Source organism: Pongo abelii, chromosome 12 (assembly GCF_028885655.2).
Source record: "Pongo abelii isolate AG06213 chromosome 12, NHGRI_mPonAbe1-v2.0_pri, whole genome shotgun sequence".
NCBI classification, from domain to species: Eukaryota; Metazoa; Chordata; class Mammalia; order Primates; family Hominidae; genus Pongo; species Pongo abelii.
This window is the reverse complement of record NC_071997.2, coordinates 86559989-86575093: the sequence shown is the minus strand read 5'-3', so window position 1 is coordinate 86575093 and position 15105 is coordinate 86559989. Positions and strand designations below refer to the sequence as shown.

The 15105-nt window shown below is 47.6% G+C and overlaps 1 protein-coding gene across 2 annotated transcripts in view; it reads left to right on the top strand.

Moving 5' to 3' along the window:
- PRKCE (protein kinase C epsilon) overlaps positions 1-15105 on the top strand; it is a 532372-nt gene that overhangs the window by 323862 nt on the left and 193405 nt on the right. The window contains exons 4-6 of one of the 2 annotated variants that reach the window (XM_002812068.6): positions 2115-2149; positions 3450-3535; positions 7693-7822. The exons of the other annotated variant lie outside the window; for it this stretch is intronic. Of the exons in view, the coding sequence (XP_002812114.1) occupies positions 2115-2149; positions 3450-3535; positions 7693-7822 (251 nt within the window). The remainder of the gene's footprint in view (positions 1-2114; positions 2150-3449; positions 3536-7692; positions 7823-15105) is intronic. 2 annotated transcript variants of the gene reach the window in all.

Genomic DNA, 15105 nt, shown 5'->3' with positions numbered 1-15105 from the left:
GTGTGTGTGTGTGTGTGTGTGTATGTGTGTGTATGTGTCTTGTTTTGAGACAGAGTCTAGCTCTGTTGCCCAGGCTGGAGTGTAGTGGCATGATCTCCACTCAGTGCAACCTCTGTCTCCCAGGTTCAAGTGATTCTCATGCCTCAGCCTCCCACGTAGCTGGGATTACAGGAGCACACCACCATGCCTGGCTAATTTTTGTATTTTTAGTAGAGGTGGGGTTTCGCCATGTTGGCCAGGCTGATCTAGAACTCCTGGCCTCAAGTGATCCACCCACCTCTGCCTCCCAAAGTGCTGGGATTATAGATGTGAACCATTGTACCTAGCTGATTGTGTGTTTTTAAAAACAATCCTTATCTTTTACAGACACACCTCAGGAATCCAAGGTGAGGATTCCGCTGAATAATAATCCACTGAAAAATAATCCACTGAATTATTTACAAGTGAAATTATCTGATGTCTAGGATTTGTTAGAAAATTGGGAAGGAGGCCAGGCTCGAGTGCGGTGGCTCTTGTCTATAATCCCAGCACTTTGGGAGGCCGAGGCAGGCAGATTGCTTGAGGTCAGGAGTTTGAGACCAGCCTGGTCAACATGGTGAAACTCTGTGTCTACTAAAAATACAAAAATTAGCTGGCCATGGTGGTGTGTGCCTGTAATCCCAGCTACTTGGGAGGCTGAAACATGAGAATCGCTTTAACCCTGGAGGTGGAGGCTGCAGTGAGCCGAGATCGCTACACTATACTCCAACCTGGGTGTGACAGAGTGAGACTGTGTCTTAAAAAAAAAAAAAATCTGGAAGGAGGAGACGGGCTGGGATAAAGATGATTGAAGGCCAGCCCCATTCCACTAACAATACCAAGGCTCAGAAATGAAAATGAGACTGCCCTGATGTCCTCTAGCCAGGAAGTGTCAGAAGTATGATTCTACCCCTAGTAGTCTGACTTTTAATGCTGATACTTTTCCTTACATCCCATCAGCCTTTCTGGCAAGCTGTCTGAGCTCTTTGAAGCTGATGTAGAGGTTGCCTTCATGACCCCTTGGATCCAACTAGGGAGAGCGAGTGAGGCCAGAATGCAGTATGAACCCAGCCAGGGACATCTGCACTGGGCTCTGAGGACCCCTTGGATTCCAGGTGTCCAGGAGTCACTTGTCTTATCCTCACAATGTCACAAAGACAGTCATCCAGGTTGGCGTAGACACCTGAGAAGATATAGCTCAGAGCAAGCCCAGCCCAACTGAGGCAGAAATAATGCCCCATTCCAGCCACAGATACTTCCAATACCAGGGCAGACCCAGCTGTCTGACCTTCACTTGCTATATTTGGTCATGAACTGAGTGGTTGGTCTTACAGATCCAGGTCTCCTCTAGGCCCATAGGTGAAGGCCACTGAGCTGTAGGTTCCCTGGGGTGGAGCCTGAATAGCTTCTTGTTCCCACTGGGCTGGGAATTTCAGGGAGCTCCCTGACCAGCTGTAGTTAGTACACTAAGGACAGGGGTAAGGCCGGGTTTGTGTGATTGTTCTGTGTCCATGCTGACTTTCTGTCTTGCCCTGGGAACACCACTCTGGCCATGGCAGGAACCTCTAATGTTGACCTTCACCTAGACAACCTCTTGAATCTCCAGTTCGGGGCACAGACTGGCTTAGAACCATTGGTGGTCTTTGGACTGCCCAGGGAAATATACCTGCCAGCTGCAGCCCTCTTCCACAGTTAGAGGGCCCACAGAGCATGTCCTGGTGCTGGGAGAAGAGGAATATCCATTCTATCCACAAGGAAAGGTATGCTTCACTGCTCAATGCCTACCAGGAGCAAGCAGGGTCATTTGTGGCTTTCCAGAACATTGCTGACCGCACAGGAATGGCTCTCTGTATAGGAAATCAAGCTCTGACGCTGACCAAAACTTGCACCCTCCCCAAGCACTGGGACTGCCCTCTGTGGGCTTCTGGAAGGAGACATTTAAGGCACCTTGCAAGTGGGAGAGAAATTACAATATTCTGCATACTCCATGTACTTGGTGCAATGTGGGTGGTGGCCCAAATTGGGTGGTTTTTCTGTTTGTTTTTTGACCTGGTAAGATGTCACTTTTTTAAAAAAAATTTTATTCTTCTTTTCAGGGGTGTCATAGGAAAGCAGGGATACCAGTGTCAAGGTAAGAGGCATTTATGAATTAAATCTTCACAGGCCAATGGTTAGTTAGATCCAGATCACTGGCACCCATAGGAGGCAGGTGCTCAGTCTGATGACATTTGGAGGCTCTCCACAGCTTGCATGCTTTCTTTGTTCCCACTTGGCCATTACTTTTTGCATATATGGGAATATATATGGGAGGTATCTTGCAGGTGCCACCTGTCTCCAGGTGTCCTTGTGATCTCAGCAGGTCCCCGATCCACCCAGCCTTTGTGTCCCAGCTGGAGCAGGTGGCACTTTCATCTTTCTGAATGAGACATACTGCTTCAGTTGGAGGCTCTTTGAAAGTCCCATTTTGTCCTGAACTGGGTCTGTGTATTCTGCCAGCTCCCTCCCTGTCTCCCTCCCTAAAGAAGCTTCCTCGCCTGCTCGTTGTACTTGGTATCTCACTGAAAGGTCCTTGTCAAATCCCTTTTTTTGGTCTTGGCTGTGTGATCATTAGCTCTTAAAAATGTAAAGCTCACTTGAAGGTATTGAAGATTATTCCTTTCCAGTTAATTGACTACAAATGCAAGTTTAAGTTGTACAAAACTGGAGGGTGGAAATGTGGCATGGTCATGCGGTGGTTTTGCTGAGGTTAGAGCAGGGAGGTTTTTCTACCTCCTCGCCAAGCACTGTTGGGTCTCACCCATGGGGTAGTGTCTGGTGGAAGTTGCTGTTCTTTGGGATAACATGCACACAAACAGTTACTTACCTCTTCAGCCACCTACTGCCCACAATGCTCCATGACACTAACAACACAGATATAGGCCACTTCTTGTGGAAATATTAAAGATGATGGGAATTTTAAAATTTGGTATGTCAGGACACAACCAGATAAAAAAGCCTCAGAACCTCTGCACCGCCTGCTGCAGTTCCCCCTATCACATCAGCCACCCTGCATGGTCCTGAGTGGGGTGCGAGGCCACTACAACACCTTTAATAGGCAGTGCTCCATGGGAGGGCTGGGAGGAAGTTTTTCCTTGACCTTGGCATATTGAAGTGAGAAAATTGATCAGTACTCCCTGAACTGGAGAAAACTGCTGATGTCCTTTGAATATAAATGTTACCTTGCTCTCTGGAGCATTTAGGAAACTGATGGCTCTGATAGCACAGTGTTTTGAAATAGCTGCATAAAAGACTTTAGGGAGGGTATTAAATTAAGGCTCAGTGGCAGAAGGGGCCTGGCTCCCCTTGTCCCTCCACCAAGCCCTGAATAGATCCTGGGAGGGACACTCCCTTCCCCGAGTGTCATTCAGCCTTCCTGTCTTTTCTATTTGCAGTTTGCACCTGTGTGGTCCACAAGCGATGCCACGAGCTCATAATCACGAAGTGTGCTGGGTTAAAGAAGCAGGAGACCCCTGACCAGGTAAGTGTTTGTGACATGGAAATTCTGGGCTTCTTCACCGTTAGCCCCTCCCTTCACTGCCTCTTCTGTGGTTCCCAAGAAAACCTTCTCTGCCTGAGACCCTGCCATTTCATTTTGTTGATAAAAAACAAAGGGAGCTGTCCACAGTCTTCCGGCATGAGACATCATCCGCAGGATGAGCACAGGTCCGAGTCAGTTCTATCCCCTTGGATGTTATGCCAAGTGCAGTGTGATCCCAGCGCTCAAGCCCACAAGAAAAATATGAATTCTTTTATTTCATCATCTCATCAGAACTAAAGTGGCTAACCGATGTGTCACTAGCTCCTCACAGGTAATAAACAGTAATAGAAACACAAGCAGGAACCTTATGTTTAATGAGCTGATGGGGGAATGGTGTGGAATGAACAAGCCCAAGCAATACTTACAAGGCGGCAATAACCACAGCAATAAAAAGAGTCAACATTCACTGGGCACTTACCATGCCCTGATTGAAGCACTTTAACATATATTATTTAATCACATAATAACCTTAATGAGGTAGATGTTATTATCTTCATTTTACAACAGAATAGAAGCACAGAGAGTGAAATTAACCTGCCCCAAATCACACAGCTAAGAGCCACATTCAAACCCAGGCAGTTTGTTCTAAAGCCTGAGCCCTTGACCACAGCACTACGTTGTCTCTTAATCTTAGAAACTAGCATCAGATTGCCTAGTTTGGTAGAGGTAAGGAAGCAGGAAAATGCAACAGTGAAGCTAGGTTCTCCTAACTGAGCAATTACGAGAATGATAGTCCCACTGATAGATTAAAAAACCTTTTCGAGGAAGATGACAGTTGTGAATATGGATGTAGGTATTATCAGAACACTTGATTTCAAGAGCATGCTCTTAATTCTAGGGGAAATAAATTCTATGTAGTCATAGGCTATTAGAATTGGGGGTTAGAGAGAAAGGCCCTCGGTAGGTTTATAATCAGCTGGTCTACAATTTGACTTCCAACAGGACTGACTTACAGAGACCTTCTACCTGCTTCTTAATAATTGAGTCAAATAGCATCCTGGCATCTAAGGCATTTCCCATCTTCTCTCTCCTTCTGCTTTCATACTGTCTCTGGAAAGCAACAAAGGACAAGGCTTAGACTGAGCCTTCTGTGTCTGTGAAGGGTAGTCTGAGCCCAGAGCACCAACCTTGTTTGCAGGGGCTCTCTTGTGGTTAAAACTGCAAGCCAGCACCTGCACCTCCTGACTCCTGATCTAGGATCATGATCCCAGTACATCATTGTTGCTTTCACGAGGAAATGAAAGAAAGAGATGGCTTGCTTGCTCTCTGCCTTATTTCCTTCCTGTGGACATTCCATTGAACATTTATTGGGTATGTCCTGTATGACGGGCGCTATGCTGTGTCCCATGGAAGCAAAGAGGAGTACACTAGTCCCTCCCTCAAGGATCTCAGTCTCATCACCTGCAGGTCTCTGACTCTGCAGGACTCTGAAGCTCTTCTGCACTTTTTTGGAGGGAAAGGTCCCATAAGAGTCCATGCCATGCAGGTTAAAGGGTTGAGATTTGAAATGTTCAGAACCCAGCTTGATCTGTGACCCAGTTCTTCTGACTGTCTTTCCTGGCATATTGAGCAGTGACAAGAAGTCTCCAGTGAAGTGTGTTCCCAAACTTGGCATGTATCACCAAGGGACAAATTGCCAGGGACTGAGAGAGGGAAGCTCTGGGTTTCTTAGCTTGGTGGAGTTGACTCCCAGTCCTGGTTCTCCCCGCCACCATCTTGTGCTTCCAGAGGCCAGTCTCCCTTAGTGTCAGTGTATCTGGCCCCTCAGGGTCATGGGCGTACCCTCTGCCGGGTTACTGAACTGCTGGGGACCAAACTTTGAGTTCGTTCTTTTGTGTAACCACCTTTAGTGTGATGCCTGTGCATACACACATCATACACACATACACACCACAAACACGTGTAGCCCTAAACACCATGCTTTCAATGCCCTCCTTCCTATTAAAAGGTGCTCTGGTGATGGACTTCTTGGGTGTCCTGCACTGTGAACACTCGGCCGGTCCCCGCCGTCTCATGTCTGTGTGTCTTAGCATGTGGTGGACTCACACCCTGCCTGCACTTCCAGGTGTGGTAACCAAACAATGCTCCATCTCCACTGCTGTCACCTTTTTTTTCTTTAATCTCACGAGTCTTTCTGCCATTTTCTTCCTCTCCATATTCTCTTTGTGAATCTCACTCACCCCACTGTATCTGTGCCCGCCTCAGCAAGCGCACATGTGACATGTCCCCCTGCATGCATGCCATCTGTGTGTTGGTCTCTCGGTCTGTCTGATGCTGTGGCGTGCTCTTGTGTGGACTCCTTCATCCTCCGCCTCTGTTCTCTGATACCTTAGAGTTTTTAGTGGTCCCAGCTGAGGGTCATGTAGCTCTTTCCACCCCCACACTGGATTTCTTGGTCACCTGGGACAACTTCCCCACTTTTTCACCTTAGCCTGTCATTCATACCCCTATGAGGTGATTCCTGAGAGACCAAGACTCTATTCTCAGTATAGGTCCACCATGCCTTTAGGGTTTGTGTCGGAATAGAGTGGGCACAGCGATCTCATGCTTCCTTAGCAGTAAGGGAGACCATGGCAGAGTCGACATGTCTACATTCACAAACAGGCACACCTAAGCTACGCATCTAAGAATGGGTGAGTATAGCTGTTTTCAGCAGAGCTGACATTCTTGTTCCCAGGCAAGACCTTAAGTGGTAGGCCATCCATTTCAGTAGGGATGAGTGAAATCTTAGTCCAATGGAAGAATCAGCCATTCCTTGGAACTGGGTGCTAGGGAACTTGTCTTCATGCTTGTGTTCAAGTCGAGCTCCCTTTCCAGCTCTCATTTCACCCCTCATTAGTCCCCCATGGGGGCCTGTTACTCATCAGTCAGCCAGGGATCTGAGGCCCAGCTTTGCCACATGCCAGCCACTTCCTAATCCCTGGGGAAGCAAGAGTGATCTCCTCCCCAGCCCACGGATGTCTTGGGTGATGGTCTCCTGCCGATACTGAGAGGGGCTGGGGATGCAGCTGCTCCACTAAAGACATAGATGGAGGGTAGCGCTGTGGAGGGGCAGAGATGACTCAGAAATGTAGCCCAGCAGACCCTTGCTTCCATGAAATGTGTTATGCTTCTAGCCTCTTCCACCCCTGAGGTCTCATTGACCCCGCCATCCTGTGACACTGGGTGGGACAGGGTATGATCCTGCTGTGCCTTCATTTCTTCATCTGTGAAGTTAGGGTACCATGGACTGCCCTGTAGGGTAGTGGTGAGGTTTAACTGAGAGAATGGGGCCTGGTGTGTGGTCAGGGCTGAGACCTTAGCATTCTTAGTGCTCACCACTCTGTATTAGCCATCTTCCTCCCAATTGTTGTCCGTCCTGACTGATCCACAGTTTCCACAACATTGTGCAGAGTTTACACGCTACTGCACAGAATCCTGTGTCCACCATTGAGCTTCCTAGAGACTTTTTGCCTAGGTGGGACTTCCAGGAGCACAGCAGTATTGAAGGTATAATTTTTTTTTTTTGAGACAGAGTCTTGCTCTGTCACCCAGGCTGGGGTGCAGTGGGATGATCTTGGCTCACTGCAACCTCTGCCTCCCAGGTTCAAGCAATTCTCCTGCGTCAGCCTTCCAAGTAGCTGGGATTTCAGGCTCGCACCACCATGCCCGTCTAATTTTTGTGTTTTTAGTAGAGACAGGGTTTCACTATGTTGGCCAGGCTGGTCTCGAACTCCTGACCTCAGGTGGTCCGCCTACCTCAGCCTCCCAAAGTGCTGGGATTACAGATATGATCCACTGCACCTGGCCTGAGGTACACATTGAGGACACTGTACTGTGATTGCTTAAAGTCCTGAAGTCCTAGAGAGGACCATGTTGGGGAGCAGGCCTTGCACAGTCAAATGGAGCAGCCAATAGTGAGTTAAGAGCATCAGGAGCCAAGGCCGGGGCAGGATGGAAGCTCTTTTCACCTCAGGGCAGCTTTTAGAGCCAAGCTAGGGCCTGCCACCTACAATGACACATGCTCTCTTGGAAAAAGTTCTGCAAGAGTTCCGTTGACAAGTCTTCTGGGGCACTGAGGAGTTCGGTGGTGACCCTGTGTCTTGCCATCCCTGCAGGTGGGCTCCCAGCGGTTCAGCGTCAACATGCCCCACAAGTTCGGTATCCACAACTACAAGGTCCCCACCTTCTGCGATCACTGTGGGTCCCTGCTCTGGGGACTCTTGCGGCAGGGTTTGCAGTGTAAAGGTAAGTTGCTTCTTGCCCTGCCCTCGGCCCCTGCATGTCCCCTTCCTCGCTGCCTGCCCCCATCCCTGCTTTATAAAAAACCCTTGTCTGATTCCAGATTTGGCCAAGAACTGAGCGCAAGCCTTTGTTAATCCTGCATTAGTAACTCTGTGCATTTGGTAGGCAGTCTCTGGGCAGAGACCATCCAGGACTGGGTGGAGGGAAACACCAAGGAAGGTGGGTGGACTCCATGCCTTAAGATCACTCACAATCTGGGGAGACAAAATGAGTTTACAAAAGCATAATAATTTAAGGAAAGATACATTAGAGCAGAAGGAAAGTAATATTTTTGGAGTTAGGCCATGAAGGAAGTGAGAGGTGTGAATTGAGGCTTTTCTCGCATGGTCCATGGCTCAGTGCTTACTCTTTGAAAGAGCCATGCTAGAACCTTGTCACATAAGACAGCTTGCTGACTCGTCACACGGCTTGGGACATAGGGGATATTATTCCCACGGCCCTGCTGAGGAAATGGAGGCTCAGAGACTAAGCAACTTGCTCACATCACACAATTTATTAGCAGAAGTAGGATTTGAACCTTGACTCTTGCGTCCTCAGTTCCTTCCTGTTTCCTGCCGTGCCGCCCGCAAACAGCGCGCTCAGATGATGATGCTAAGTGGCACGGGGAGTAGCATATAACACAGGGAGGTGGAAATGTATTCTGGTGGCCTGAGAAGCGTGTCCAGTTTTATAAGCTGGTCCAGCCTGCTTGCAGAGTTGGGCAACCGTGAACTACTAGGCAGGGATATTGCATGGACATTATTTTAAAATAGTGTTTTACTGTTTGTGTGGAATGTATTATTAATAAATTCCCATTGTAGAAAAATTAGAAGAATATAAGTAAAGCATAAGAAAATAAACCTAGGACATAACAAATTGGTCATTGAAGGGATCCCAATGAGAAACTACGAGAATTGGAAATAATATCAGGCCTGCAGTGGGAATAAAGAGGAGAATGACTTTAACATATCAAGGAGGAATGATTTATTGGATGTAGTGACCAGAAGCAGCTGGGAGGGCAGTGATAGCATTCACTGAGGTGGGGATACAAGAGGGAGGACAAGGTTGGAGGTAGAAATGGAGCCTGAGTTGGGGACACCTTAACTAGAGGTGCCCGTGGCAAATTGACATGAAGCTGTCCACCTGTGGGACATTCTCATTGACACTTGGGGAATAGGTCTAGACTGAGCATTTAGATGTGGGTTTTGTCAGGATCTAAGCAATTAAAGCTATAAAGTCAATGTCATTCTCCAGGGTAAGTACATTGAGTATGAAGAGAAAAAAGTCAAAGATAACACCATGAGGGTGGGTACCAACATCCAAGGGTGGGCCTGCCAAGGCAGTGAGAGGGAAGCACTCACAGGTAGGAGGAAAAGTAGGAAAGAATGGCACCATGGAAGCCAAAAGAGTAGAGAATTTTTAACAATTTTAAAAAGAAGTGGTGCCAAATGCTTTCCAACAGGTTATTTAAGACATGAAACATGGGGTTGGATTTAACAACAAGGAGGTCACTAGGAACCTCAGCAGGAGCTGTCTTAATGGGACAGTGGGATGGAGCCCAAGAGCTGTAGGCTAAAGTGATAATAGAGGGAGATGTTTTTTCAGAATGTTTTAGTCAGGAAAAAGACAGTGGCAAAGGCGAGATGGATGAGGCAGAAGGGAGAGGGTACTGACTGTTGATAGAGCAGGGAAGGGGAGGCGAGCGGGGATGGGCCTTGGGGAGAATGATGGACACCGCTCTCCCCAGATGGAGGGCAAGCCTGGCTACCAGGCCTGGGCGCAGATGCATCGGGTGTCAGGGATAGAAATCCAGGAGGAGGTGAGTGGGCAAAGTCATCATTTAAGTTTTGAATCTGTTGAGGGCATTGCAAGGAGATTCCCCTTATTTTCTGAAAGAGGAAGTCTTTTTTGAAGTAGGAGGGAGAAGTGGGGGTGTGAGAGGCACGAGGAGGGTGGTGAGGGCTGGAAATAGCAATTGTGGGGACAGAACACAGTCCAGCCACTGGACATGAGGAGGTGCTGACTGTGGACACACCCGGCATCCTGTGAGCTTCCCGGCACCCCTGGAGGTGGGGGCGGAGCCATTCCACTTCCCCGTTGGAGTATTCTTTCTAGCGTGTGACCCTGAACAAAATGGGGCCTGCCTGCAATCCTTTAGGTGAGATGAAGAGAGCAGAAGAGGAAGAAGGGAGGGGAGCAGGAGTCTCGAGTGTCTTTAGCAGAGGAGCGATGTGCTTTTGGAAAGATTAGTGTGGTTGCCGGGAAGCAGAGCCTGCTTTGGAGGGAACCCTGATGAGCTGATGTCTGTTTTTTTTGTAAATATATTAATTATTGATCTATCTAGTGAACCTAAATGAAGATACCATCATCATAAATATTGGTATTTTAAGAAAGCAGCCCAGACACCCAGACATCACTGTGAAGGCTGTGGGTCCCCAATGACCCTGGAAGAAGGAGGGGCAGGGACAATGTATTCAGCTCTTGTTGGGCAGGAAATGCTCTTGCCCCTGCTCAAGGAAAGAAGGGGCAGAATTAGGATGCCTGGAGCAAGGGTATCTGTCCATGGGAGCCCAGGAACCTGGAGGGAATCAGGCCGCACGAGGGCTGGAAGACGAAGTCTGAGACCTGAAGCTCCCCAGCCAAAGTGTGCAGACTTTTACCCTCCTGTAGCTCTGATGTTATTACTTGGCCTTTTTTTCCCCCTTGCTGCTGTTCTCCTGTGACCCTCTCCTTCTCCCTCTCCTTCTCTCTTTGTCTTTCTCTCTCTTTAATTAAGAGACCTTATTTTTTTAAGAGCATTTTTAGGTTCACAGCAAAATTGAGCAGAAAGTACAGAGAGTCCCTGTATTATGTGCCCCTCAACACACACAGCCTCCCACCACCAGCATCCCCACCACAGCAGCACCCGTGCACAGTGCATGGAACCTGCACTGCACATCATTATCACTCACAGTCTGTGGTTTACCTTGGAATCCACTCATGGTGTTGAGCATTCTGTGGATTTGGACAAATGGACAGTGCTCGTTATCTACCATGATAGTATCATACAGAGTAGCTGGATGGCCCTGGAAAATTGCCTGCTTCCACTTATCTCTTTAGATCCTTTCTCCTCCTTAAGTCTTCTTGGCCCTGTAGACTCCTTACCCTGTGGAGAGGGGTCATGGCCAGAAGAGGCCAGCATGGGCCCAAGGCAGGGGCTGCTTGTGCCCAGGTCTAAGCCTGGTTCTGCTACTATGATTACTAAGAAAAAGAAATCAAGACTTAGTGACCTGCAAGCATCCCTGAGCAAGTCCCTATGAAGCTGGCTCTTGCACCCAGGCAGCCTGGCCCTATTCCTGGCTTTGGCAGGTGCTCTATGCCACCCTCTCCTGCTTAGGAAGACTCAGCCAGGCTTTCTCTCTTGCTGGACCATGCTAGCAGGGCCTCCTGGGCTGGAGCCCTGGTCCCCTGGTCCTGGCTGGAGATCATCTATTTGGCCTGCTGCCCTGTGGCTTCAGCTTTTTTGCCATTCCCATTCCCATTCCCGGAAATAGAGTCCAGTATTTTCAGCAAAACAGGTTTCTTCAGAGCTTGGGTCTACGAGGAAGGATCCATGAGACTGTCCTGGTCACTCTTTCTCCAGTCTAAAATTGTCTGAGCCACACAGGTTCAAGCATTGTGTATGTACCCTTCCGGGGACTGTCCCTTTGTCAGCCAGGTAGAGGGAGCATAATTATGTCTGCTTTTATGACAAGGAAATGGAAATCTGGAGAGAGTGGGTGCATGCAGGGCATACAACCAGGAACTGTGGGGCACTCAGCCCTTGTCCTTTTCCAGCCCACAGTCACAGAGGGGCCAGACCCTTGCAGGATGCTCACACGATCATTGGGTAACTGAGATCCTTAACCGAGGGCAGAAAAACACTGGCACAAAGTGAGCAGGCAAAATAGTTCATTTCTTTCTTTCATTTTGTGACTCAAGTGCCTGCCGCGTCTGAGTCTCTCCAGACTCATTCGTGGGTCTGTCCGAGCCCCTCAACCATTATTAAACAGTCCAGAAATCAGCTTCCCAGGTTCCAGGAGCAGCATCACTAGTCTCAGGCATTTGGAGCCTTTTCATTCTGCACTTTGTTGGAACGGTGCTGCCTTCTCCAATCTCAGGTTCACTGGCACCATGGGCCTCTCTGGGGCCCTTTTCCACCTGTTTTTTTTTTCCATTGACGCATGGAGTCAGTGCCCCCTGGAGGCAGAGACGCCCAATACCCTTTGATTGCAGTTTCCTTCTCTAGAGAAGATCTAGTTCTCACCTGCCCCCGTCCCATCCCCCACACTCATGTCTCAGCACAGCTGCTCTGAAGTCATCGAGCACCAAGGCGCAACTTCACAGGGAAGCCAGACCTCCTGACGGAGCCTGCAGTTGGGCCTGCGGGGGCCTGTGGAAGCGGAAGCCCTGCTTTTTCTCATCCCCATCTGGGGTGAATGCTCTGCACCTGCTGTCCTCCAGGACAGGGGATGAGGCACAGGGAGGAAGGTGTACTCCACGAAGGCCTGGCCTGGAGATTCCTAAAGAATCTTCCTCGCTCCTGCCTCTCTCTGACACACATCTTAATAACTGCTCTGATCTGTGGCTGTTTTCGGGAGCCAAGGGGACAGGGTGTCCCCTCCTCTCCAGTAAGTAGTAAACAGGAGTGGTGGCCTGAAGAGATCACAGGCTAGCATTTGGAGGAGCTGTCCTGGTTTGGGTACTGCCTAGCTGGGAGACTGCAAGCAGGTCACCCTGGCTTAGTGCCCTTGGCTTTTAACCCCAACTGCCCTCCTCCCTTCTAAGGACAGTAATAAAAATAATAAAAATGGAGTGATCTTAGCCATATACCTTGGGGTGGCTGTGCAGAGCCATAAAGATGAAAGAAAGGCCTGCCTGTCTCCCTCCTTCCTTCCTTTCCTTGTTTAAAAAAAAAAAAAAAGTATTTTGGATACTTAAAGACACTAAAAACATGCAGAATAATTTTTAATTTTCAACATTTCTGAAAATGTCAGTCCTTTACTATTTTTAACAGCTAGGCCCCTTGTTGTAACTTCAACTTGTATTTTTAGAATTATAAAGAGCACAATACATAAATACATTCTTACTGTTCTTACTGTCAAAGATCCAAGCAAGACTGAAGTTAGATATATATTAAAAATATTAAAGGCTTTCTTTATATTCTCTTTCCACTTTCATCCTCAGACTTCTAAAAATGTGCTATGGGTCCTCTTACTTCTAAAAATGTCCTCCTTTTGTGTGCCTTTGCTGCACAGATACTCACACATACTGCGTTAGAGTCTATTGCTACACAACAAATGACCCCAGGACATAGTGGTGTAAAACAACCAACACTTACTTTCTCAGAGTTTCCACTGGTCAGAAATCTGGATGGAGCTTAGCTGGGTGCATCTAACTCTCACGAGGTTTCAGTCAAGCTGAGAGCTGGGGCTGTTGTCTCATCTGAAAACCCAACTGGAAGAGGATCCACTTCCAAGCTCGCCCACATGGCCATTGACCGGAGACATCAGTTCTCTGCCATATGGGCCTCTCCACATGGTGACTGGCTTCCTTCAACGCAAACAAGAAAGTGAGAGAAGATGCCCCAGACACAAGCCAGTGGGACATCTTATCACTTTTGATGTTTTCTGTTCATTAGAAGAGAATCACTACATCTAGTCCTCTCCAAGGGAGGGAGTTACGTAAAACCATGAACACCAGGAGGCAGGGGCAATCAGGAGGCAGCTTAGGGGCTGCCTGGCACACCTGCACCTCCCCATCCACATCCCCTTCACCTCCTCACAAATGCAATAGTCTTGTCTATGGGGTCTACCCTGACCACTGGGTAGCTCTCAAGCTCTCCTCATCTCTCATCTCTTACTTCCTCTGATTTTTTTTCTAACATAGCACTTATCATCTTCTAATATTCTAAATTACTTTCTTTCTTTTTTTTTTTTTTTTTTTGGAGATGGAGTCTCGCTCTGTTGCCCAGGCTCAACCAATTCTCCTGCCTCAGCAGGAGTAGCTGGGACTATAGGTGCATGCCACCACACTAGGCTAGTTTTTGTATTTTTAGTACAGACAGGGTTTCACCATGTTGGCCAGGCTGGTCTCAAACTCCTGACCTCAAGTGATCCGTCCTCCTCAGCCTCCCAAAGTGCTGGGATTATAGGTGTGAGCCACCACACCCAGTCTAAATTACTTGTGTAATGTTAATTTCTTTCTTTCTTCTTTTCTTTTCTGTTTTTTTTTTTTTTTTTTTTTTTTTTTTTTTTGACAGAGTCTCACTTTGTCACCCAGGCTGGAGTGCAGTGGTGCAATCTCAGCTCACTGCAACCTCTGCCTCCTGGGTTCAAGCGATCTTCCTGCCTCAGCCTCCCAAGTAGCTGGGATTACAGGCACCTGCCACCATGCACAGCTAATTTTTACATTTTTAGTAGAAATGAGGTTTCATCATGTTGGCCAGGGTGGTCTTTAGCTCCCAACCTCAAGTGATCCACCTACCTCAGCCTCCCAAAGTGCTGGGATTACAGGCATGAGCAACCATGCCAGACCTTATAATGTTAATTTCTCTCTCTCCCAATCCAAATACAAGGTCCATGAGGACAGAGATTTTTTTTTGTCTGTTTTATTCTCTGTTTACCCAGCATCTAGAACAGTGCCTGCACACTGACACCCAATAAATATTTGTTAATTCAATCCTCCGTGCATAGTTATATAATTTGCTTTTCTACAGTATGTCTTGGAGTATTTCCAAGGCAGTGTACAGACATCTACTTTACTTACTAGAAAGAGTCCACATTGTGGATGTTCCATAGATTGTTTAAAATGTTGCCCTCTTGATGGATGTTTACTGGTTTGCGTGTTGTCGCCATTTTAATTTATGCTGTCACAGACATCCTCATACATACCTTTTCATGCATATGTGTGAATAATTATGAAAGAAAGGCGCATAGAAATCAAACAATCACTTTAAACCCTTGTCTTTTTGTGGTTGAATTATACAAGGAGGGAATTACATAAGGGCACTTTTACTTGTTGTTTGCTTTAAAGTGAAGCCATGTTAATGGACTGCTTTACCTTCTTTTTCATTGGCATTTAATTTGTGCGGCTTGCATAGTGAGCTTGGGATTCTAGTTCCCTGTTATCTGTTGGGTCTGGTCTGAGAGGTGTCATTTATGCCACTGCAGTACTACTACTTTCCGTAGAGTTAGAATAACTGAAAAGCATGGTGTCCTGATTTGTGC